This window comes from Larus michahellis, chromosome 4 (genome assembly GCF_964199755.1).
Source record: "Larus michahellis chromosome 4, bLarMic1.1, whole genome shotgun sequence".
Lineage (NCBI taxonomy): Eukaryota > Metazoa > Chordata > Aves > Charadriiformes > Laridae > Larus > Larus michahellis.
The window spans coordinates 14,987,492-15,010,954 of NC_133899.1; the positions used below are offsets into that span (position 1 = coordinate 14,987,492).

Sequence of the window (23,463 nt, forward strand, 5' to 3'; positions counted from 1 at the left end):
TATTAGTACTTAAGTTGTCCAAAGTGGTGCTAGGCCCAGGACTACAAACTTCATGCTTAGCTTTGTAAGAAGGGAATATTAAATGGAAACACAAAGAGAATATTACCTCCTTTATATGACGTTTGCAAGACCTATACTGGAATACTAGTTATAGGCTACCCACATTTTAAGGAGGATAAGATTTTATTAAAAAATGAGAAATATGGCTAACAGAGAAGGTCAAAGTTAAGCGGTGACTTGGTCGTGGAGTACTGGTCATATTCACAAAGGAAGGGTTTTTCTTATAGAAGGCAACTCTTTAACCTATTAGATACAACAGAAGTCAGTCTCAGGAAACTGAGATTACAAGAAAGGTGCAAATTTTATCAACATAATCAACTGTTGTAAAACATACTTGTAGAGGTGGTAGAGTCTCCCTTACAGCCAGTCTTTAAATCAGGGGTGTGTGCCTTTAGGAGATAGACTGTAACTCGGACACTTGTGGACTTGATGCAGAAGTTACTGGTAAGAGTCAGCAGAGGTCAGACCAGGTGGCAATTGTCCCTTCTGATCTTAAATCCTCTGAGTTGGAGGCACAGAATTCTCCTAATGCTAAATGCTAGGCTGTTTCTCCATGTATCAAGAAATGTTCAGCTACTCCAGAAAAAAAATCTGAAAGGCTGTTGCTCAAATGTGATCTGGTTGTATTTAAGCAAAAAACCCCCACAATTTCGGGGATCAAGTACTATCTAGACATCATAATGAGAATGTGGCCCTATTGTATCACGCACTTAGTACATGCAGTAAAATATAGCCCTGGGTATTAAGAGTTGTTCAGTAGAAATTGAAAGGAATTTTAAAGCAAGTATTGACATTTTTTGATCTCCATCTCCAGAAAGAATTAAGAAACCATTTTTTAATGACCACAGGAACTAGTCATCTCTGAGGGAGGGAAAAAATGGTAGCCTGGAGAATAAATGTGATGAGATTGGTAGATTCTTTTTAATTAAAAGACTCAAACTGAGAAAATTCATCAATAAATGTGATGAGCAAATGTTTAACCATTGGGTTTGGTTTGTGTTCACATTCCAAACTAATATGGGTAGAGACACTTAAACATTTGTGAGTGGTGAACCTATGTTTACAGAGTAATTATATTTAACATCAGGAAGTTCACAAAACAATTTACATATTCCTGTGTCATATGCCTTTCTGTTTTCTAAATGTTATGTTGAATAGTATATTAAATTCTATCTTCTTTCTAAGGTACCAGAGGTGGCTGCTTTAGCAGATATTTTTCTCAGCTATAGCAACTTCTTATATTTAAATATATCGTTAGTACTTTCATATAGCCTGTTACTTTGACTTTTTCCAATAGGCCAACAGGTTAAGGTATTAATAAACTGCATGATTAAGCAAGATTTACTGTAGCTATATTTGTAAATTTCAAGCTGTCAGTTTGTTGCTACTGCGATTTCCCTTCTGTACAGGATTACCTTTGTTCAAAACATATCATGCAAGTCAGTGATTAACAAAGGATGGGCTAATGTAGTTTGTTAAGTTACGCAATTTTGATATTGCACCTCTTTTCACCAGTGGGGGGGGGGGGGGGGGGGGGAAGGGAAAGTGTCTAAAACATGCTTGTTCATGTGAACTCTATAGGGCCTGAACACTCAGAGCTCTTTCACCTGGGCAGACTTGCAGGACTGGGCGAAGGAGTGTTACTGACATAATGAGCTGCCTCCAGCTCTGCTGGAAACAACCCTGCTGTGCAGGGGCCTGCCCGGGGCCGCTCCGCTCCGCCCCCAGCCCTCGGGGAAGGCGCAGAAGAGATGATGTATCCTGCGTGTCCTTCCTTGGGTTTAGGGCTGCCCGGAGCGCTTGGAAGAGCACCCGGACTAACAGGGTGCTGAACCCTTTGCCAGGAACACAGACGCAGGAGAACAGATTCTTGTAAAAACAAACGAAAAATGGATGTTACTTAGTAACCATCGCGTTTAACAAATGATAAATGTTACACGCTGCCTCTCGTATGTCAGCCTCGGCAGCATTTTCTCTTTTTCACAGATAAGTCGGAGCCTGCAGACGGTGTAAGGGCCAGCCCGACACCTGGCGGCTCAGGCGGCCAGAGCGGCGCTCGGGGCGGCCGGGACCCAGCGCGCCCCTCGGGCCGTGACCCGCAGCGCCCTTCGGCTTTTAGAAGAGGGGGGAAAAAAACAATGTCAAGAGAAAAAACTAGTGAGCAGTTCCTGCACTGTACGAGGCTGGCGAGGTCGGGCAGACAAAGGTCCCCCTGCAGGGTGGGGGGGCGGAGGCGTCCCCCTCGGCGAAGGACATGACGGGGCGGCGCGCCCTTGGAGGCCCGTCCCGGCGGAGGCAGGTGGGGGGGCGTCCGCAGCACCCACTGTCCCTCCCGAGCGCCCGTAGCGGGGCGGAGCCTTGCGGCGAGGCCGCCCGGTGGCGGCGGTGTGTGGGCGGTGCGCGGCGGTGGGGAGCGGAGCGGGCGGCCATGGCGGCGGGCAGCGCCATCCAGATCCCCAGCCGGCTGCCGCTGCTGCTCACCCACGAGGGCGTCCTGCTGCCCGGCTCGACGATGCGGACCAGCGTGGACTCGCCCCGCAACATGCAGCTGGTGCGCAGCCGGCTCCTGAAGGGCACCTCGCTGCGGAGCACCATCATCGGCGTCATCCCCAACACCAGTGACCCCACCTCCGACTGCGACGACCTGCCCTCCCTGCACAGGTGCCGCCCGGTCCGGCTCTCCTCTCCCTCGCGGCCTCGGACGCTCGTCCGAGCTGCCACTGAACCCGACCCTGCCTCCCCAGCCGGGACGGCGCAGCCCTGAGGCGAGCTCGCCATGTTGTCACCTCCGCGGGGGGAGTCTTCTCTGCTCCACCGCCGCGTGGGAAACGCTTCTCCCTTCGGAGAAACTTTTCTCGCTGCCCTGGACCCGGGCGGTCGTTGGGGGGGGCGCATTGTGACGGGGGCTCTGTGTGACCGACGTCCGGAAGAAAAGTTTGAAAAAGGAGGCCGAGGTGGAAGAGAAAAATACAGTCAAAGAACGCAGGCCAGGAGCGTTAAGGCTGTCTTTTCACCTAATAAGTAGCGTGGATAGTGACCTAGTTCCTAGATCGTGTATAATGAAACCAAATTGCATTTCTGTGGGCTAAAGCACGTGTAAAATTAATATGCTGTAACCCTTACTCTCAAAACTTTATTACATCAGTGGATTTAGTAAGGTTTTGCAAGAAGATAACTTCTCTCAAATCTGCTCAAACAGGTACATGTGATCTAAAACATTTGTTCAGAATGAGACTGACAATTTCCCTGAGGAATCCCTGAAGAACTTTAATTTGCAAACACTCATTTTTTCAATGCGTATAGCTTAAGCAGAAATGTCAGCATTCCTGTCCACAGCAAGATCCATTAAATTATTTATTAAAAAATTACATACGTTTCTAAATTGGGTGACCATATTGCATTATCTTAGTTTTTAAGTTAGCTCGTTTGTTTTCAGTTTTTAGGGTTTGGTTTTGTAATCTGTGTTACAAAGGAAATGATATAATTTGGTTGCCTTTCATGATAAGGAACTATGACCTACAAGGTTCTTGCAAGCTATAGCTCGATTGCTTCTTGATAAGGGACACAAAAAATGTTCTGTGGAGGGTGACAAATAATACGAATATTTGATCTGTTTTCAGGATTGGCACTGCTGCCTTGGCAGTTCAGGTGGTTGGTAGCAACTGGCCCAAGCCACATTATACGTTGCTGGTTACAGGCCTCTGCCGATTCCAGATCCTGCAGTTGCTGAAAGAGAAGCCGTATCCTGTTGCTGAAGTTGAACAGTTAGATCGACTTGAACAGTTTACTAATCAGCATAAATCTGAAGAGGAACTTGGAGAGCTGTCAGAACAATTCTACAAGTATGCAGTGCAGGTAAATTGTTTTAATCCTATGTATCACATATTGATATATTTGTGCATGTATTTGAAGTTTTTTATGTTTCCTATCTGCCTTTCTCTTTCTATAATCTTATGTTTTTCAATGGCTAGTAGAATTTCAGTACTTCTGCTACAAAATGAATATTTTTGTTATACACGAAGGTTTCTGAGTTCCAGGGTGTCTATACAGCTTATTGCAGGATGAGTCTTAACTGTATGTTGGTGCTATGATAAATTGGTGTTATTTCAATAATTTGATAATATTATAACAATACTATAAACACACTCTAGTAAAAGGAATACTTTTGGGGTTTTTCCAGGGTTATATATACACACACGTACACACACACACACACACACGCATATATATATGTAAAAATATATACAATGGATTGCTTTTTGTGAGGGTTTCTTGAATTATTAAAGGGAAAAAAACCCTCTAGAGCCTTGATTATAAATAGATGTCCCTGCGTATAATGAAATTGAGTTAAAGGACGTATAGAAAAAGAGTCATAGAATGGTTGGAAGGGACCTTAAAGATCATCTTGTTCAAAGTCCCATTAACCTGGCCTTGAACACCTCCAGGGATGGGGCATCCACAACTCTCTTGGCAACCTGTTCCAGTGTCTCACCACCCCTAGTAAAGAATTTCCTCCTAATATCTGATCTAAATTTCCCCTCTTTCAGTTTAAAACCGGTACCCCTTGTCCTATCGCTACACTTCCTCGTGGAGAGTTTCTCCCTATCTCTCCTGTAGGCTCCCTTTAGGTACTGAAAGGCCACTGTAAGGTCTCCTCGGAGCCTTCTCTTCTCCAGGCTGAACCACCCTAATTCTCAGCCTGTCAGTCTTCGTAGTGTTAAGATAACCGGGAAAGTTTTTAATCAGGGTGTGTGGGGGAAATAAGACATGTAGGCATTGAACAAAAGTGCTGCAAACAACGATGGTATTTTTTAAGTTCCCAAACAAGGTCTTGATTGCCCTGTGCTGAGTTAGTGCCTCCTTAGTGAACTTTTTTTTATTTATTTCAGTAGCTTTTTGGCAAAGTACCTAGACACATTTCATACTGCAAGATGCAATCCTTTTTAGGTCAGATACTCATTTAAATAATTTAGAAAGAAACATGGCAACTGTGAATATTATTGTGTGTTCCTTACAGTTGGTTGAGATGCTGGATATGTCCGTTCCTGCAGTCGCAAAGTTGAGACGTCTTTTGGACAATCTGCCTAGAGAAGCTTTGCCAGATATACTGACTTCTATCATCCGTACATCCAACCAAGAGAAGCTTCAGGTATAACGCTCTTAAACTTTTTTAAGGAAGTTAAGTGTTTGCTATTTTTTCATGGTTAATCACTTTTAGATAATTTTGAAATTGCTTACACTTACAAATGTACAGTGATAAAGGTAGTGTTACAACTGAGCATGAATGCTTGTAAAAAGTTTTTATGCTGTTGTTTAAAGTCTTTATATATATATATAGACACACACGTGTCAGAACAATAAATACAATGTGGACTTCCCTTTCCCATGGTAAAGATGATAAATCTTTTTTCAAATTGTGTTGAAATCTTGCATACTTATCACAGTTGACAGATCTCTTAATACCAACATCTCTTAATACCAACAGCTTCAGAATAATATTTTTTTAATCTTTTAAAAAACATCTTGAAGCGTGGGGCTTTTGAAATAGTGAGACACTGGTTAAACTTGCATCATATGTCAAAATAACTGTGCAGAACTGGTGTTTATGGCTTGATGCTTACCTGTCTGATTTCTGTATTTGCTTGCTGTATTCGGAAGTTTTGGTTTTCCTTGTCTTTTCTCACTGGCAATGCTGCATGCTCAACCTTGAATTGAAAGTATAAGTTAGGTTCTTTCAAAGCACAACAAATAGAAATTAATGCAGTAATTTGAAGTGAATGTGTGTACTGTAGCTGAATATCCTGCTTGAGGAAGGCGCATTAGTAGTTAAATTTTTACCTTGTCCTTTTTTTAAATTTTTTATTAGAAGTGCTAAAGAAAAGAGCAGCCAGTGGAAGCTGTGGAAATACAGGAGAGACAAATTCTACCCATTTCCACAGATCAGTTTTGTTAAACATAAAAATGGAATAGTGTATAAAATTTTTGAAAGACAAAATAAACAGAAAACTCCAAACAAAAAAACCTTAAGGCATAAGGTGACTTTTTTCTGAGTTAACTAAGGATATCATGCTGTAACTTTCTTAGAAGGCTAGCTCTTTCCTGATTCAGTAATTCAAAAATAGAATGCTGATAGATGTTTGCCACAGAAAATGCAACTGAAATATTAAGACACTTTAAAAACAGACCAGGATAAAATACTTTTTTTTTTCTATTTTGGAGTGCTTTTTAGTTTTGGCATCCAGATCCTTGAGGTTAGATTTTGTGTGCTGTATTCTCATTGCATTTCTTGTTACCTTTTTTCCTAAACCATCTATTCTATAACTCTCGTCAAAAGACAGTAACAGTACCATCCTTGTTCCCATCTCCCAAAGTGATGATCCATCAGCGTGAACTTGTTGGCTACTTATAACTCCTTGCTCTTAGATTTTAGATGCTGTTAGGCTGGAAGAACGGTTCAAGATGACTATACCATTGCTTGTTAGACAGATTGAAGGCCTGAAGCTGCTTCAGAAAACAAGAAAGCCCAAACAGGATGATGATAAAAGGGTATGGACCTTTAAATGTGGGATACTTAAACATCCTAAAGAAGTACAAAGATGCACTTTTAAACAGGCTAATGAACATGGACAGTGTTAATATGTACAAAGGTTTAATCTTTAGCCATACTGTTTCATGGTCAGTCTGGAGCTGCAGAAAACACCCAGCAGGCAATTTGGCTGTTTAGATACCTAAAAAAGAAAATATTCTTTTAAAACTTTCTATGCTTTTTATTTATTTATTTTAATTTGAGCGCTTTCTGACATTGAATAAATGCTCAGGTTCCTTTGAAGAGTCATGTGATGCCTGGTTTACTTGCATGGTGTGCACACACTGAGTTTTAGCCTGTGCAATGAAACGTGTACCTTTTACTAATGGCATTGCAGGTGAATGATAGCTTTAGAAATACAGGTAAAGAATGTGTGTTGTAAAATGTAGCTTGCTAAACTAGGGCAGCTTAGACTTTTGCTGCATCTAGCTCTACTTATGCAGTTTAGTAAACAGAAAGTAATTCAGAAATGAAAAAAGGTAAGAGAGAAGCCTTACCCGTTTCGTAAAGATTAGGCTTATTCTGCTTAATATGATGGACTGCAGTGCCCGATAAAAAAATATCACAACTCTTTTCAGTTTTGTTTTTATGTTCTATTGTCTGCTACTTTAGAGTAGATGGTAAATGCACTTAGGAAATATGTACAGTAAAATAAGAACTGTAACTTTTTAAAGTAGTACCAATAACATTTTGTGAAGTTATTTATTGAATAAAAATCTTCTGAATTTTTCTATGAAGGAGGCTCTCCTGGCACCCTGTATGATTTTGTCATGGTTTCCATTCAAAGCCAAAGTACACATCAAAAGCTGATGTCTGGCTCTGTTTTCCATTTCATAGGTTGTAGCTATTCGTCCTAATAGAAGAATCAATCACATTCCAAGCACTACAGAAGATGAGGAGGAAGAAGAAGATCATGATGATGTTGTGATGCTGGAAAAAAAGATTAGAACGTCCAGTATGTCAGAACAAGCTCTTAAAGTTTGTCTTAAAGAAATAAAGAGGTAGGATACTTTCCAATGGTGGTTTCTTCTCTTATTTAATTTTTTAAAACAAATATTGCATTAGCCTTTTCTTATTTCATGATATGTTTGTGTTGGTTGTGTTCTGGAAATAATTTTTAAAAATTTAATAGAGTGCTGGTTTTTGCTTGTAAACGTCACCATTTCATCTTTTTGGAGCACCAGAGGTGGTGACAAAGAAATATGGAGTCTTCTAGATGCGGTTTATACATTAATAGAGCATTAAACTAAGCTCTAAGCCTCTATGTTATGAAGTTAAGATCTAAAAGAACCCAAAAAAGAAGCTAAATAATACCCTAGTTGTTAATAATTAATGAATAAACGGACCCCATTATTGAGTCTATTTTCCTCTGTTTCTTTAGTGAGAGGATAACTGTGCTACCCATGGTGATATGATGGTTAACAACCACTTTTTCAGTGAGGATATACTGGTGGATGCATAGTGGATGCATAGGAAACTGACTCTTTTTCATTTCTGTTTCTATCCTATAAATAATCTATTACTATGCAAAGACAATCTCCTAATTGATGGATTAGTGACCTGCTTTTTTAGTGTTACAGTTGTCAGAAAGTAAGAGGGTATGCTGACGACCTCAAGTTTGCTAAAGAGCTATCTTGTGGTGCAGCAAAGTCTTACTTCGCAGTTAATTCCTGGTTAGCCTTATGAATTCTGAGCATATATTTCCAGATTAAAGAAGATGCCTCAGTCAATGCCGGAATATGCTTTGACAAGAAATTACTTGGAACTCATGGTAGAATTGCCATGGAACAAGAGTACAAAAGGTAAACCCTTCTATTGTTCTTGCACAGACATTTTAGGACAAGTAACCATCATGTAAACGCCATGTACTTAGTTCTGTCTTGCAAATGTTTGTCTCATTGTCTGATCATAAAAACGTCATTAATGTATTACTGAAGTCTTATGGTCTACCTGGCTTAATGTAAGATCTGCATATTGAATAGCCTGTGTAGCTCAGTTGCACATCTAAGAATGTAAGTTTTGAAATTCTAAAAAATAAAAAAAAGTAATATCTACACAGAAAAATGAAGGTGTTATTACTTACAATCTGTGCTAGCATGTATCTGAAATAATGAAGAAAAGAGCATCTAATTACTACTTATATGTCCAACAAAAAAGCTTTTGTACATTTCTGTAGCTCTAGTCTTCCTGAAGAAGGTTCTGATATGTCTTAAGTTAATCAAGTAAGGAACAAAAGGATGGAAAAGCACAATTGTAGTTAATTTTAATAATTACAGCTTCAGGTGCAATAGAAAATTTTGAGTATCATGTTAGAAAGTTGTGAGTAGAGAGTGATATTATTAATATGGGAGCAGTATGCAAAAATGGAGAGCAAGAAAAGAGTAGAAAACCAAACATGACTTTTCTTACTGACCAGCACAAGTAGATTAAGTGGGCAAAATGATGTTCCAGAAGGCGTACTGCTGGAGAAAAGGGTTATTAATTCCTTCTAGCAGCTACTAAAGAATGAGGCTTTTGAGTGGCATTTAAAACAATATGATTTTAGAAAGAAATTTAACATACCACACCAGCAAAAACATCTGTCTATCTTTTGCCGCCTTAGTATGTGTGGTGATGAATTTTGGCTGCTTTGAACTAGAGCCTTTGCTGTTTACAAATCTTCTTGTAAATATTTTCTTTAATCGTTAAATTGTAAAAAGTCTGCCTGCAGATCTTTGGAGATCTCTACGGTATTATTCAAAGGATCCCAAAATGAGTAAAGTATATGTTGATGCTCATGTCCTAGCAGAATGTTCCTTTGGTGAAAGTTGCTCTTTAATCTTGTAAAATTATGCCATGTAACATGTAGTTTGAAGTTTTTACTTTAAGCAAAGTTGCAAAGTTTGTATTCACATTCATGTGAGTGATGCTTTTAACTCCGTAGATACAGTGAATAAAAATATACATGAATATAAAAATAGAAAATATAATAGAAAATCATGATCATTAGTAAATTTTTTGTTAGTGGTTCATTACAAAAATTTACATGGTTGATGAGAATTTAATCGCAATTTTCTGTATATGAAATACGCACACTTCCCAGTCTGAGGGTCTGCATCTGGAATGCATGGAATTTGAAGGGTGGGTGTTTGCAGAGTTGACAGACTTAACTGCTTCCTGTCTGCTCTCTTTATGTTGTAGAGCAAAGGAGAAGACAGCTGCTTTGTGGCAGAAGTTCCTGCTCTGTGTAAAGCATTAGTTAATGTCCATTGGTGAGGCCTGACCATTTATCTCAAATTATGGCAATTGCAAAACCAAATTTCTCTGGTCCTACTATCACATGGGTATTTTTTACAGTGCCAGATCCCTTCAGTGTTGCATAGCAAGTAAAGCCTGCCCTTCAAGCCACTAAGATCTTGCTCTGTTTGCGAGATCGTTATAGACTCTTATCATAAGTAGATGATGAAGACAAAGCGACGAATTTGTCTTTTGAGAAGACTTTACAGGATCAGACATACTTCTGGGAGAAAGCAAATGCTGAAAAATTTGCTTATCATTGAATTGTTGTTTTAGAATAGACACCAAGCTCATTTGAACCAGATTTCAATCTGTAACGCAGTGAAAAAGTGGGGTTTTTTTTCCATTTCCTTAGCACTACTGTCTAGCTTATGTCTAATTTCCTTATTAAAGGAGAATTATAATACTTTTGTTTTAGGAAGATGTCTGAAATATGTGCATGTGTCAAGGGGATTGCATTGATGAACATGTTTGAGAATGTGTTTGTTTCTGTTGTATTGTAGAAGGAATTGTTCCCATTTTTAAATGTAAATGTGCTGATATCTTTTCTGTTGTCAATGATTGATAGATCGCCTTGAAATTCGTGCAGCTCGAATTCTTTTGGATAATGATCATTATGCTATGGAGAAGTTGAAGAAGAGAGTTTTGGAGTACTTAGCTGTCCGACAGCTTAAAAACAACCTCAAGGGACCCATTCTTTGTTTTGTGGGCCCCCCAGGAGTTGGTAAAACTAGTGTTGGAAGATCAATTGCAAAGACTTTGGGTCGAGAATTCCACAGAATTGCTTTAGGAGGAGTCTGTGATCAGTCTGATATTCGAGGCCACAGGTAACTACTACTTCCTTTCCTAATTGCAATTTTTTATTTGTTACAGAATGTAACAAACAGAATGTTCTGTTTGTTACAGAATGTATTGATTATTTTTATTGTTTAGCTAATCCATAGAAATTTTGCTTATTTCAAACAATGGTAGTTATTCATTGATTTTTCTTGATATTCAATGATATTCTCCTGAAATTCAGGAGAGAATTTCAGTAATGGGAATGGTTGTTTAGTGTTGAGATACAGCCTTTATTCTTTCCTTCTGCTGCTGCGCTTTATTGTCACAGGGGAGAATGGAATTTCATCTTCAGTCATTTTGGCACTTTAAGGTAAAATTCATTAGAAAATGTAATGCAGAATCTTACATGTTGCATCTGATTTTTCTACTTTTTAAGAGGGAGGTAAAGATTTACATATACAAAATAGCCTATGAATAGCAGTGCATTACTTTATAACCATTGTTGCTAAAACGGGGAGAAACTGAGTGTGATACTTAAAAGTTGCTAGAGGATAGCAACTGAGTTACTTAGTATCTCAAACTTGTTAGTGTACTATTTTCCCATTTCGAAAGGAAGTTCGTACAAGGACACCTAAGCTGGAAGTTTTCAAAGGAGACTATGTGGGTGACTTTCCTTAGGACTTTTTTTTGATCTTGCATCTCTGTATATCTACTTCTTAGTCTTTTAAACCATTAGTTTACATTAGATTTCCCATTCCTTGCAACGGAAGCATAATGAATACGTAATGTAAATAAGTTACTGCTAAACATCAGTGCAGCATTTTTCGTTCCGTTAAACATATTTTATGCTTATTGCATGCAGTGTAGGAAATTTGGAATAATTAATGTGTTAGCGTTCTAAAGATCTGTAAAACCACGTGGGTTTCTTTTTTTTTAAAGTCACATTATTGAATAAAATTTCTCCTTAAAACAGTAGGTAAATTACTGTGAATTAAAGCTATCAGTTATTTCTTTGATGCCGTGTAGCAGTTAATTTTGCCCAATGGCTATGCTGCTACTTTCAATCATTGGAATACACCATTATTCTTTCTTCAGTTCCAGGTTATTCTGCAATTTCTTTTTGTTTTCGAGGCATAAAATGGACTTTGCTAATATTATCGCTTCCCTATGAATTTTAATGAAAAATTAAAAGAAATGCCCTAATCAAAGTTTGTTTTTTGGTATTAGACTTCAAACATCTGACTGTGTAAGGTAGTTGCATATGTGAATGTTTTACAGTGGTGGAAGCTCACAGCCCCAAGTTCAAGGAATGTGGGAAGCTCACTGGGAAATCTTGTGCTGAACATATGCATAAACTTCTAGCAATCTGGAATAGAATGTAATTCTAGGAATCTAGAGTATAATATACTACTGATCATTTCTTAGACCAGAAAATGAGAGATGAAAAACTGACAAAACAGTGATTTTGTACTTGATGACAGCTTGAAAATTTGCTGTTGTTTTGTAAACCTTTAGCTCAGCACCCTTGATAAAATGAGCAACATGTGTTTATTCCTGTGCACATTCTTCTGTGGCAAATTTGCAGGAGTTTTGTTTTCCAGAGTGTTTGACACTTACCCAACATAACCAGCAGCCACTGTGGCTTTGCAGATACATTTGTTTTAATGCATTGTTTTTTACTGCATAGCAGCACTCTGTGCATGTGTGTATGATTGTTTTGTAAGCCTTTGTAATAGCTGGCCTTTTTTACCAATTTACTTACACACTAATGGAAAAGAAGTGAAACTCTGTCCTTCTATGTATTATTCCTGTAATTCATAAACTGTATTGTTAATCACTGTTTAATAAATTAGAATTCTGGTGTTTCAGATTACTTATGGTATGGATCCTAAAAACAATTTAAAATGTGACTCAACAACATGTTGCTATTCCGGCTGAAACCACTAGAGGCTGTTGAATACTAAGTATTACAGATACAAGTAACTTTTCCACTTCAGAGCGGGACTGAAGCCTTTGTTACAGGGAAACCACATCTGTGAAACTGACATTATGAGTAAAAGTAAAACTGTAAAACTGTCATCAACTCTTACTCAATTGCCAGTAATTTCTTACTGGTTTCCTTTTTTTTTCTTTTTTTTGGCTTTCAATCTTGTGCCTAGACCTAGTAAAGAATAAAGACAGCTAGAGTCGTGTGATAAAGAGGCTTTTAAAAACTTTTGAATTCAGGTGTTTGTGGCTGTCAACTGTAGTATTTTTGAGGGCGTTATTAAATTATTAATGCATGTTAGGAGCTAAAAATTATAAATTTTGTATTAAAAAATTTATTTGAAATTCGCTGATGGGGAGTATTTGATAAAACAGTTTATTTTTCATCAGCAAAGGAGAATACTTTGTAGAATTAGCAAGAGTATCACACAGTTACTCTTCAACAAACAAGTGTATAGTTTAAAAACAAACTTTAGAGCAGTTAATACCAGGAGTCCCTTGTAACTGACTGCTTTTGCCAGTTTTTTTGTAGGTAAAATCAAAACCGACTGTTGCATACTGTTTTTTTAATTCTGCTTCATTTTTTTTTCCACTTCTCTGCTTCTCAGAATAAGATCAAGTTAAAACTACAGCTTTTCTGTAGACCTCTCTATTGTCCTTTTGTGTGAATAAATCCTTCAAGTTATTCCCAGTCAAGTGAATCGATATTGTGCATCTGGTGACAGTCACAGAGAGGAATTACAGAGGTGGTCTAGAAGTGGAGGAGACATGGGCTGCTGTTCTCTGAGTTTTACTGTTAACATAGGCTGATTTTTCTAATATTACGTGTTAGGAGCCATTCTTTTTCTCCTAAAAGCTCCATATTAGGCTTTAAGGCTTAAGTTAAGGATTCCATTAACATTGCAGGAGAACGATACTAGACGTACCTTCAAATGTACTAAACATTTAAAAAAATGTACTGAATGTACTAGAAGGTTAAAAAGGAAACTATGGTTCAGTTTCACTTGCAAGCAAACGTTGCCCGAAATAGCATTCACTTTGGCTGCTTGTTACTGTTTTAAGTGAAAGATGCGGACCAATAGATTCAGCAAGCAAAATGAAATCTATTAGATGGCAGCAGGGTGGGGAGTTGCGGTTTCAGTAAGTGTGCTCTTTCATGTGATGTGTAACACAGGGAATTGGAAACGCCCATTTTTTGCAGTTTCACTGTGGATCATGTGCCTGCAGCTGGGCTTTGGGAATCCTTTTTTTGATTGGGTGAAGAGTAGCAACTACTGTTGTGCATTCCCAAAATGAAATCATCATCTTGGTAGAAAACCAGAATGCTTTATCAGACATCCTCCAGCTGTTTACCACTCATCTATACCATATGGTAAAGTTTGCTGGTTTACATTCGTTGTTAATTTGTATTAAAAAAAAATATTAAAAACCAAACCGTCCGGAAGGATGACTTAGAACTTTTTTCCAAGCAGCTCACTACATTTAAGGTCTCCTCAGTACTGATAATTTGCTTTATACAGGAACTATATGATCTTCTCTCTTGCATGTGTGTGTGGCTTTCTATTTTTAAAAAGGAAAGATGTAATTGCGCCGTTTATTTATAGTCATGCTGGTGAGATCACTGACAAGCTCTCTTTTCTCTCTCTCACCTCTGTGTGAAGCACTCTTTCATATATTACCATTGCTTTTCAGTTTCTAGAGGTTTGGATAGTTTATTTCTGGCTTAGGCCTGTGCTAAAGACTCATTCAGGTGAACCTGTGTGAGAAAAGGTGTGATTCCTCACCAGTACAGCCATGCTAGCAGAATTTCACAGCACAGACCTTGTTGCACTAGAAAAAAACAAACCTCAAACAGTTTCACCTGTGAGGAATAGCTTTGTTATACAAATATAAAGCATAGATATATTTGTAAAGGACTTGAGTAGAGACAACCTCCTGTCCTTGCAAAAAGTAAGCTGTGACCTTGTGCAGGTGAGTTCAGAAATAGTTTCTTTGGTGGCATTAACTTTGTTATCTTTTCCTACCTCTGCAGTTTGAAAACCACTGTAGTTAAAAGCAATTTAAAACTTTTTGTCTTTGGAACAGCATGAAGAAAGTGGGTCGTGTTTTTATCAATAATACTAGTACTGCTTTAGTGGTTCCAATTCACAGACGTTCTCAGTTTACATTGTGAGAGCTGACAAAGTTAGATTTCTCAGCTGTCGGTCTTGCATTTTCTGGGATACCTAGCTCTTAATGACATGCTGTGCAACTCTAGTGTTTTCTTAAAGGTACCTTTTCACTAATTTAAAAATAAATAAAAAGATTACTAAATTACAGACCTGTGGCACGAGCTTCTAAAGGTTTTTTTTAATTGTTACTACGCAAGTGAGATAACCAGGAAACTTGATTTGTACTTCCTGTTTTGAATGGAAAGCAGCTTGACTCTCTTTCTAGGTTTAATGCATGGAGAGAAACAGTGCATCAAAAAAATGCACAAAGCCACATTATGTCATCAAAAATGCTAATATAGAGTATTGTTTTTCCTCCTTTCAACCCTAGCTAAAACAATGAAAATAAAGAATAACATCACATTCAGTGGCTAGTGTTCACAAACAGCAGCATTCAATTTCGCAAGTTACAAGGCAAAGGTTCATGTCCAGACAGATATATGGCCATATATGCTTGTAATTTTCGTGTATTCTAGTGGTTTTATATGTAAATACCTGCGGGGTCTGTCTTAGGGAGGACCCTTGTCTTGAGATATGTTCCATAACAACCTTTTAGGAATGAAAACAGGCTACTTATGTTTGTATTTTCCAAGGTAAAATACTACCTTATTGTTCTTTATCATTCTACATATGACATTTGCATTGGCATTCTTTAATTGCCTTGGAGATCTTGAGTCTTTGATTAATAGTATAATAAAAATAGGTATTGGTTCATCTCTAATGGGAATTATACTGTTACAAATGGGAAGAGCGAATTGATACTTAGGTATTTGTTATCCTAAAATTTGTAGTCTGAGTTTCTACTTTGGCATACCTGATTAAATGACATAAGTTTAAGCATGCTTTTATTTCAAATTTAGTGCATCGATTAAACACTTATGTTGGAATCAGTTGTTTAGATTTACCATGTCTAGAGATGATTGAAAATACAAATGAGAAGACAGTACGAGAGAGGAAGAGCGAGAATAGTCACTTGTCAGTAATGAAAGGAAGAGCAGAATGTTTCTAGCCGCTATGTGCTTTTCTCATCCGTTAATCTTGATGCTGTGGACAGCAAGTATTTTGTGGAACTGCTCCATGTTTCCAACAATAGTTCCTCTAATTTTGACCTGTGAGTTTCTTGAAGAACTCTTGGTTTCTATAGGGAACCAGTTCTTTTCGCAACATTGGATACATTTCACTTGGACTGTGGTTTCTATTTAAGTTTTTTATACGGTAGTACGTGACCCAAAGCTTGCTTTGGACAGGGTGAATTAAAAAAAAATAAAAAAAAAAATTAATGATTTTCTGTCATTCTTAGAATGTTTTTCTTATTGCTTGTTTTAGAAGCCACTTAATTTTTGTACTCTTAAAATTGTATTTCTCCAAGGTATTGATCTCACTTGACTTGTCATAAGTTGTCTTGATTATATATGCTTTTTTCTACTTTTTCTTCACCACAGATCTTGACACAGTGTGCTTCAGCCTACCTAGTGTATGGTTTATTTTAAAATGTTAAGAAACTTTGAATCGTAGAATTGTCTATGTTGGAAAGGACCTTTAAGATCATCGAGTCCAACCATTAACCTAACACTGCCCAAACCACCACTAAACCACGTTCCTCAGCACCACGTCTACCCATCTTTCAGATACCTCCAGGGATGGTGATTCCACCACTTCCCTGGGCAGCCTGTTCCAGTGTTTGACAAACCTTTCAGTGTAGAAATTTTTCCTAATATCCATCTTAAACCTCCCCTGGCACAACTTGAGGCTGCTTCTTCTTGTCCTATCGCCTGTTACTTGGGAGAAGAGACCGACCCCCACCTCACTACAGCCTCCTTTCAGGCAGTTGTAGAGAGCAATAACGTCTCCCCTCAGCCTCCTTTTCTCCAGGCTGAACAACTCCAGCTCCTTCAGCCGCTCCTCATAACACTTGTGCTTCAGAACGCTCAACAGCTTCATTACCCTTCTCTGGGCTCGCTCCAGAATTTCAATGCCTTTCCTGTAGTGAGGGGCCCAAAACTGGACGCAGTACTTGAGGTGGGGCCTCACCAGTGCTGAGTACAGAGGGACGATCACTTCCCTAGCCCTACTTGCCACGCTCTTCTGAAACTTGATTGTATACAACAGTTAAGTCTTACTGAAGGATGCTATATCTGTGAGGATCTTCCACAAGTGTAAATATGTCATTAAGTACCCAAATCTACTGGAATCTGAAATGGCTGTGACTTGAATTCTATTTTCAGGGTTGTTTGAGGGGGAAAAAAGGTGTTTCAATCTATTAATAACAACAACTTTTTGTATCTCAAGAAAGAAAAATTTCTTCCAGTTCTTTTTTGTTTGTTTGTTTAAGTGCTTCTATTTGAAAAAACTTTAAATAAGTTTTAAAAAGTGGTGTGTGCGTGGGTGTAAACAGACTGACTTATTATTCAGAAAACCTTTTGGTACCTAACACTTATTATCCTTTGACCTGTGTTGTTGCAGTTGGATGGTGCAGGAAGCGAAAAAGTTCACAGCGCGTTCCCTTGGATAAAGAAACTCAGTTTACCTTCCTTTAGTTTATAAACCAAAGCTCTTTCTTAAAACCAGATGGAACATAGATATCTCAAAATTTTATAGAGTTTAAATGGATCTGATAAAGCTTTGTGTATATAAAAACACAAACATGCATTAAAAAAGAGTAATGTCTTTAAACATGCACTTGAGAATAATCTACCAAGCGGGAAAGAAGGTTTGATGTTTACCTAATTATGTTATCCTATTACTGGCATAAATAGAATATTAAAACCAGTCAGGCTCCATTGTCTCTAAAGCATATAAAATCATTTACTAGTGCAGTAAGCGCCCCTTGTTAAAACAAAAAAACAAACCCAAGAACAACAACAAAACCAACAACAACAACCAACTAACCAAAACCCAAAAACACAAGCAAAAAAAACCTATCAACAAAAACCCCCAGAGAAACCCTAAAATTGCTGCAATGATTAATTTGGTTGTGCTGATAAATGATTCATTTCTGTGAACTTCAGTTCTGCTTCAGTCCTGTAATTTTCTGATTGCGTTTTATAGAACCCTTTCATTCTTTTGGCAAGGTTGTCTGTGTGCAGCTGGAGAATGAAGTGGCAGGCTCCTATAATAGCTCCCCCATGCAGATTCTTGATCTGTAATAAATGTTCTATAATGCAGTCCTCACTGGAGAGGAATCCACTCACTGCAGAGTAAGACTCTACACAAAAGTGGTGAGGTGATAAACTATTGCATGCTGGCTGCTCCAGTCTTTAGCAGCTGGCTCATGAAGGGGGTAAATAGGCAAACTGAAATTCTTTCGCATTTCTGGCTGTTCATAAGATCTTAAAAACTTTGATTTTTGCTCAGACCTTGAATTAAATATAGTAACTGCAATTTGTTCCCTCAGTGATTAAATATTACGTGGAACTAATGCTATTGCTGCGTGGTTTCGGCTGGATTTTTTAATATTTAAAGTCTTCTCTAGCATCTTTTGAAATTATTCCCATGGTATTTTTGGTTTCGTCTTTCTAAATGTCATCCTGTTTATTTTGGACTGTATTAAAACAGATCATATGGCAAAGCAGGCCTGTTCTGCATATCTGCTTGGTGAGGGTCATGAGATAGGTACTGTAATTCAGCACTTTGGGTGTCTCTTTCTTCTTAAATGACCAGCATTTCATATCTTAACTATATGTGGCACAAGCAGAAAAGGCTGTGAGAAATGCAGCAAACAGGGGGTGCATGTAAAATGTAGTTGTCTCTGTGCATTGTGAAAAAAAACGTTTTACCACCTTTGCTGAATAACTTCAGACTCAGAACTTTTTTTGTTGTGTTGCACTGTTCTAGTTTTTTATTTCATGTTGAAATGACATAGTAAATACAATTATTTTTTGTGAGTGTTAAAGAAAGCATGCTGTATATACAGGGGACATCAACAGTTCAGCATATTTGGAATTTTGCCCTGATTTGCAACATGCTGTGTGAACTCTTGTGATCAAAAAACCCTGGTATTGTCATTATTAAAATGTTACTATTAATGGGATTCCCAAATCTGCTTCTGCTTGTTCATACAGTACAAGGATGCTTGTACTGAATCATGTAAAATGCCTGCAAGCTGTAAAGTTTGGATATATTTTAATACATACCTTTATCTTTCCAGACCAACTAGTGCACCATGGAAATGGAATTTTCATCTGCTGATATAATTGCTTATATTAGTTCATACACATATCCTATATTTTTATCAATTAGTTCCAAGAAGTTTTGCAAAAAAGCAAGAAGTGTTACAATGCTGCTTATTCTTATATTTTCCTTTGAGTTTTATTTTTGATGTTTCTACTTCTGTTACATGTGTCCGGTCCCTCTTTCCCCATATACATTTATTTCTCACAGGCGCACCTATGTTGGCAGTATGCCTGGCAGGATAATCAATGGACTAAAGACTGTTGGCGTTAACAATCCAGTATTCCTGTTGGATGAGGTTGATAAACTGGGGAAGAGCTTGCAGGGAGATCCTGCAGCAGCCTTGCTTGAGGTAAGAGATATTAAATTACAAGCATTGTTTCATTTGTTTCATTTGTAATTAAAAAGAATTAAAAGACTGGACTCGGAAAGATTCACTGGACAAAAGATAGCATGACAGCGTCAGATTTTTTTATTCAAATGTCAGCTACTATGTTTTGACGTTGTTGGATTTCTGTCGATTACTTGCATGCAATGCAAATGCTTTATATAGTATGCTAAGTAAGGTATCTTTAATCTCGGCGATCTGTACTTAAACACAAGGATGTATTTTGTGCTAAGCGTTTTGTCTATTTAAAGACTGTTCAAGCCTTAAACATTTGCTTATTGGGGGGAGTTCAAGACATTGATTTTTAACGACCAAATGCTGTTAGCTATAAGAAAGAACTGTACAACAGACAGATGGTAGCTGGACTTTTTCAAGTTTTCCCTTTCTTTCTTGGAACAATTCTGATATGTTTTTGATGGTAAAAGTTTATATGGCAGCTGAGCATTTACATGGCATGTAATGTGGACTAGCTGCATGTTCTTTTAGCAGCACTTCTTTAATTAGTGTTGTAATTAACTTTCTAAACTTCAGTTTTTCATTTAAGTCACAGATCCCTACTCTTTGACTGATTATGGTGTGGTAAGGGTTTGCTTTCCATGAGAGTCAGCTATCAAGTGTGTTTTTTCTGAAATTCTGGGACTCAGACCAAGGTATAAATGCATCTAATTTTGGAGTATGCATGTAGTTATTTTATCACAAAGAGTTTAGAGGTGTTAAAGTTGACTTGCTTAAAGACACAAGTGAAATCGAGGAGGCATAAATAAGGACTTTGGTGAATGAGATACTGTTGGAATATTTCATAAATCCATCAACTGTTGAGATATTATTGATTAGGTTAGTTGTTGGGATTTCAGGAGGCTAAAATTTGACTGATTATGAAGATGAATTGAGACCTATGCCTTGCAGGCTTCATGTATCAGAGGAATCTGTTAGCAGAGACCAGTAATGAGTTGCTAGAACCTTCTTTTTCCCTAGAGTAGGATGCACGCTGATATCCCGGTACAATACCTTCTTCCACTGGCTTGCATATTCAGTGGTTTTATTCCATCAGTTTGCTGGAGAGAGGAAGGAAGGTCTCCTCAGGTATGGGGAAGAGACAAAGAGGATTGCCCTTCCCCAGTATCTTAGTGCAGAGGGCTGTGTGCCTTTTCTGTGCTAGCACAGATGATGAGGAAAGGAGGGAATGAGGAAAGTAATGACACAGCAAGGCTGGGCTAGGATGAAATGCTTGAGGCTGTCCAGAGCAGATGTAGCACTGGTGCACTTAAAGGTTTTGGTATTGTGCACATACAGAATTTCCTTATACTGCTGTATTTTTACACTGTCTACCTCTCTTTTATGTTCTGTCTGGCTATAGGGGCTACCGTCCTATCGCTGTTGTACCTGAACTACTACTGTGATTGTTCTTTACCTGTTTCGGTCAAAAGGAGTTGGGTTAGCAAAATATATTTATCCAATTTTTTTGAGCTAGCCTGGCTCACTTTCACTGAAATGATTTAGGGCATAATCCTAGAAGCATCTCAGTTGTCAAACTTAAGGTATGGTAACTTCTGTAGCTGGGCGGTTGTAGGTGGGGATGAAAGTGGTTCTGGTAATATTTGCCTACAGAGTTGTTCTAATGACTCTTTTTGACTGACAGTGCTTAATACAGTGATTTGAATATGAAAAATGCTACTTAAATTAAGGTGTCATGAGCTCATCTGTATGCTGTATGACTTTTCTGCAAATGAAATGTCAATTGGCATTTTACAAATGTCATTATTTTCTTCCTGCTAGATAGTGTAAAATTACTGTTTTGACAAGGCCAACTAGTTCTTTGAAAATCAGCGTATGAACAGGCTATGGTTTGAGAGCTCTGTTTTGATCTTTGCATGTTAACATGAACTAGTAATAATTTAAATGTGCTAGAAAATACCATGGCTTCACTCTTTTAGCTTTTTAAAATGACAGTTATGATCCTTTACCTGTGTATTTCTCAAGCATGTAGTACACATTTCTAGGGTGTATGAAAAGCCTCTAAGTGCAAGGAAAACAAGCAGGGGAGCATAACAAATGTTCAAATGCATTTTCTTTGTACTTTTTACTCGTGGGATTTTATTTACATTACCATGCTGCTAATGGTAATGAGCTCTGTTTCTGAGTTTTCTGATATTTCTGCCATTTCTCCTTTAGATATTGAACTAAGCTGGCCTAAATCTAGTCAGTGCATGGATAAAAAAATACCTGAAAATCAAACGTTGTTAGCTAGCTGACTGTTGTTTGCTAGGCAGCCAGAATCAGTAATGAAGCAATGATTTGTCATTTCTTGGAAAGAGAATAACTTTTTTTGGAAGTGTTCCGATCATGAATCCAGATCTGTACGTTAATATTGTTAGTTTTATTCAACCTCTGCTGTTTCTTTTAATTTATTTTTCATTCCCTGTCTTGCAGTAGAGAATTAGCATTTCTGTTCTTCATCTATCATGTCAAGTGTGTGAGGGCAAACAAAATTAATCTATTTTTTAATTATTTGTGTTTGAATTTTTGATACTTTGTTGCTGCTTGGGGGTGTTTCTGTTTTTCCATATTTTAAAGCCACATTCTCGGTGATAGTCAGCTCAGCTCCTACCATGGATTATTCCAGCTGAGGCTTGTCAGGTTAGCTTCCAACTGTCTGCTTGGGCTGCAGTCTTTATGTAAGTCATTGCTAATTGACCATTAGTTGCATCTGGAGAAGTAATTGCTCTATTAACCGTGTCTGGGCTGCTCCCATGTGAGATCTGTATATCCCTCTACTGCTGTCTAAACATCCTGAAGCAGGTGCTTTACCTCTTGTAATGGAGAACTCATGCCTGGACATAACAGCTTAATTTTCATCTGCTTTTTGTGGTTTACATTGTTGGAAAGTCCATCTGGAATGAGCAAAGGTGACTATTATGTAGGAGAACAAACAATAGTAAGTGGTCACCTAACTGGCACGTTTGTTTTTCAGACTGCTGCTTTTTGTTAGGTAAGTGCCATCATTAAGTGTAAAAGGCACATGCTTTTTTCCATAATGTGTAGGTGTGTTAAATTCTCCCTGACTGTCTACAATGGGATATATTCAAGAAGAAAATTGCCATACCCTGTAAGCTTGGAAACAAAGCTTGATGTTTTATAATTGCTGGATATGTGTTTAGTTCTAGTGCTTCTGCAGAGTTGTTGCTTAAGCAAAACAGAATGTCTTCCTATTTCCAGTTACTGTTCATCAACAAGGGAATGTTTTAGTCTAAATTTAGATGACCTCTGTTTAAAACAGAAGAAAACAGAAATGGATCCAAGTGCCTGATACTGAGTATTTGGATGCATGGAAATTCAACCAGGAGCATAGCCAGGCAATTAAATGTTCATGGAATTTATTCTGGATTTTGTGGTAATAAAAAGCTTGATACAGAGAAGCCTTTGTGTGCATGTGAGCTGTCAGCCATAAATTAACGAAGATGTTTTGTTCACTGAATGTTCTTTTTGTACTTAATATTTTTTGTGTTAGTTGAATATTTTTGAAAACTTTCGAACTTGAACTTTAGCACAGATACCTAGCTGAATAACAATTCTATTTGCTTTGGAAAATCTGTTTTAAATGCATAGGCGTGATATTGGTTTATGTCTTATTCTAAGAAATGGTTACCATGACAAAGAATTGTTAGTCCAGAGAAACTCTAGCCCTTGTAGAAAGCCTCAGATAATTCACATTTTCAGATATAATCTGAGTTGGTTTTGATTACAGTTTCCTTTAACTTTATTGGATAGTATTGTTTGCGCATGAGTACAGCATCACTATTTTGTATATCTTTGTAAATAATATTATTATTATAATCACCAGCTTATCACTTAGTAGGATTCGTAAGGATTTCTAGTTGCAGACTAGAAGGAGAAAGATAAACATGTGCATAGATAAATGTTATAAAAAACCAACTTGGTCTGTCAGAATATGTTGTTTTTCAATATCTGTGTAAGTAGTTGCAAATTATTCAGCTAATAGACGGAAT

General features: G+C 37.8%; 1 protein-coding gene across 2 annotated transcripts in view; it reads left to right on the forward strand.

Annotated features, from left to right (window-relative positions):
* Positions 1 to 2,357: 2,357 nt before the first annotated feature.
* Positions 2,358 to 23,463, forward strand: part of LONP2 (lon peptidase 2, peroxisomal) — a 47,643-nt gene continuing 26,537 nt past the window's right edge. Inside the window, exons 1-8 of one of the 2 annotated variants that reach the window (XM_074583071.1) lie at positions 2,358 to 2,721; positions 3,681 to 3,915; positions 5,078 to 5,209; positions 6,484 to 6,606; positions 7,484 to 7,647; positions 8,354 to 8,448; positions 10,491 to 10,749; positions 19,279 to 19,420. In XM_074583071.1, coding sequence (XP_074439172.1) covers positions 2,489 to 2,721; positions 3,681 to 3,915; positions 5,078 to 5,209; positions 6,484 to 6,606; positions 7,484 to 7,647; positions 8,354 to 8,448; positions 10,491 to 10,749; positions 19,279 to 19,420 — 1,383 coding nt within the window. In that variant the 5' untranslated portion in view covers positions 2,358 to 2,488. The remainder of the gene's footprint in view (positions 2,722 to 3,680; positions 3,916 to 5,077; positions 5,210 to 6,483; positions 6,607 to 7,483; positions 7,648 to 8,353; positions 8,449 to 10,490; positions 10,750 to 19,278; positions 19,421 to 23,463) is intronic. The other variant, XM_074583072.1, reaches the window with a different exon arrangement.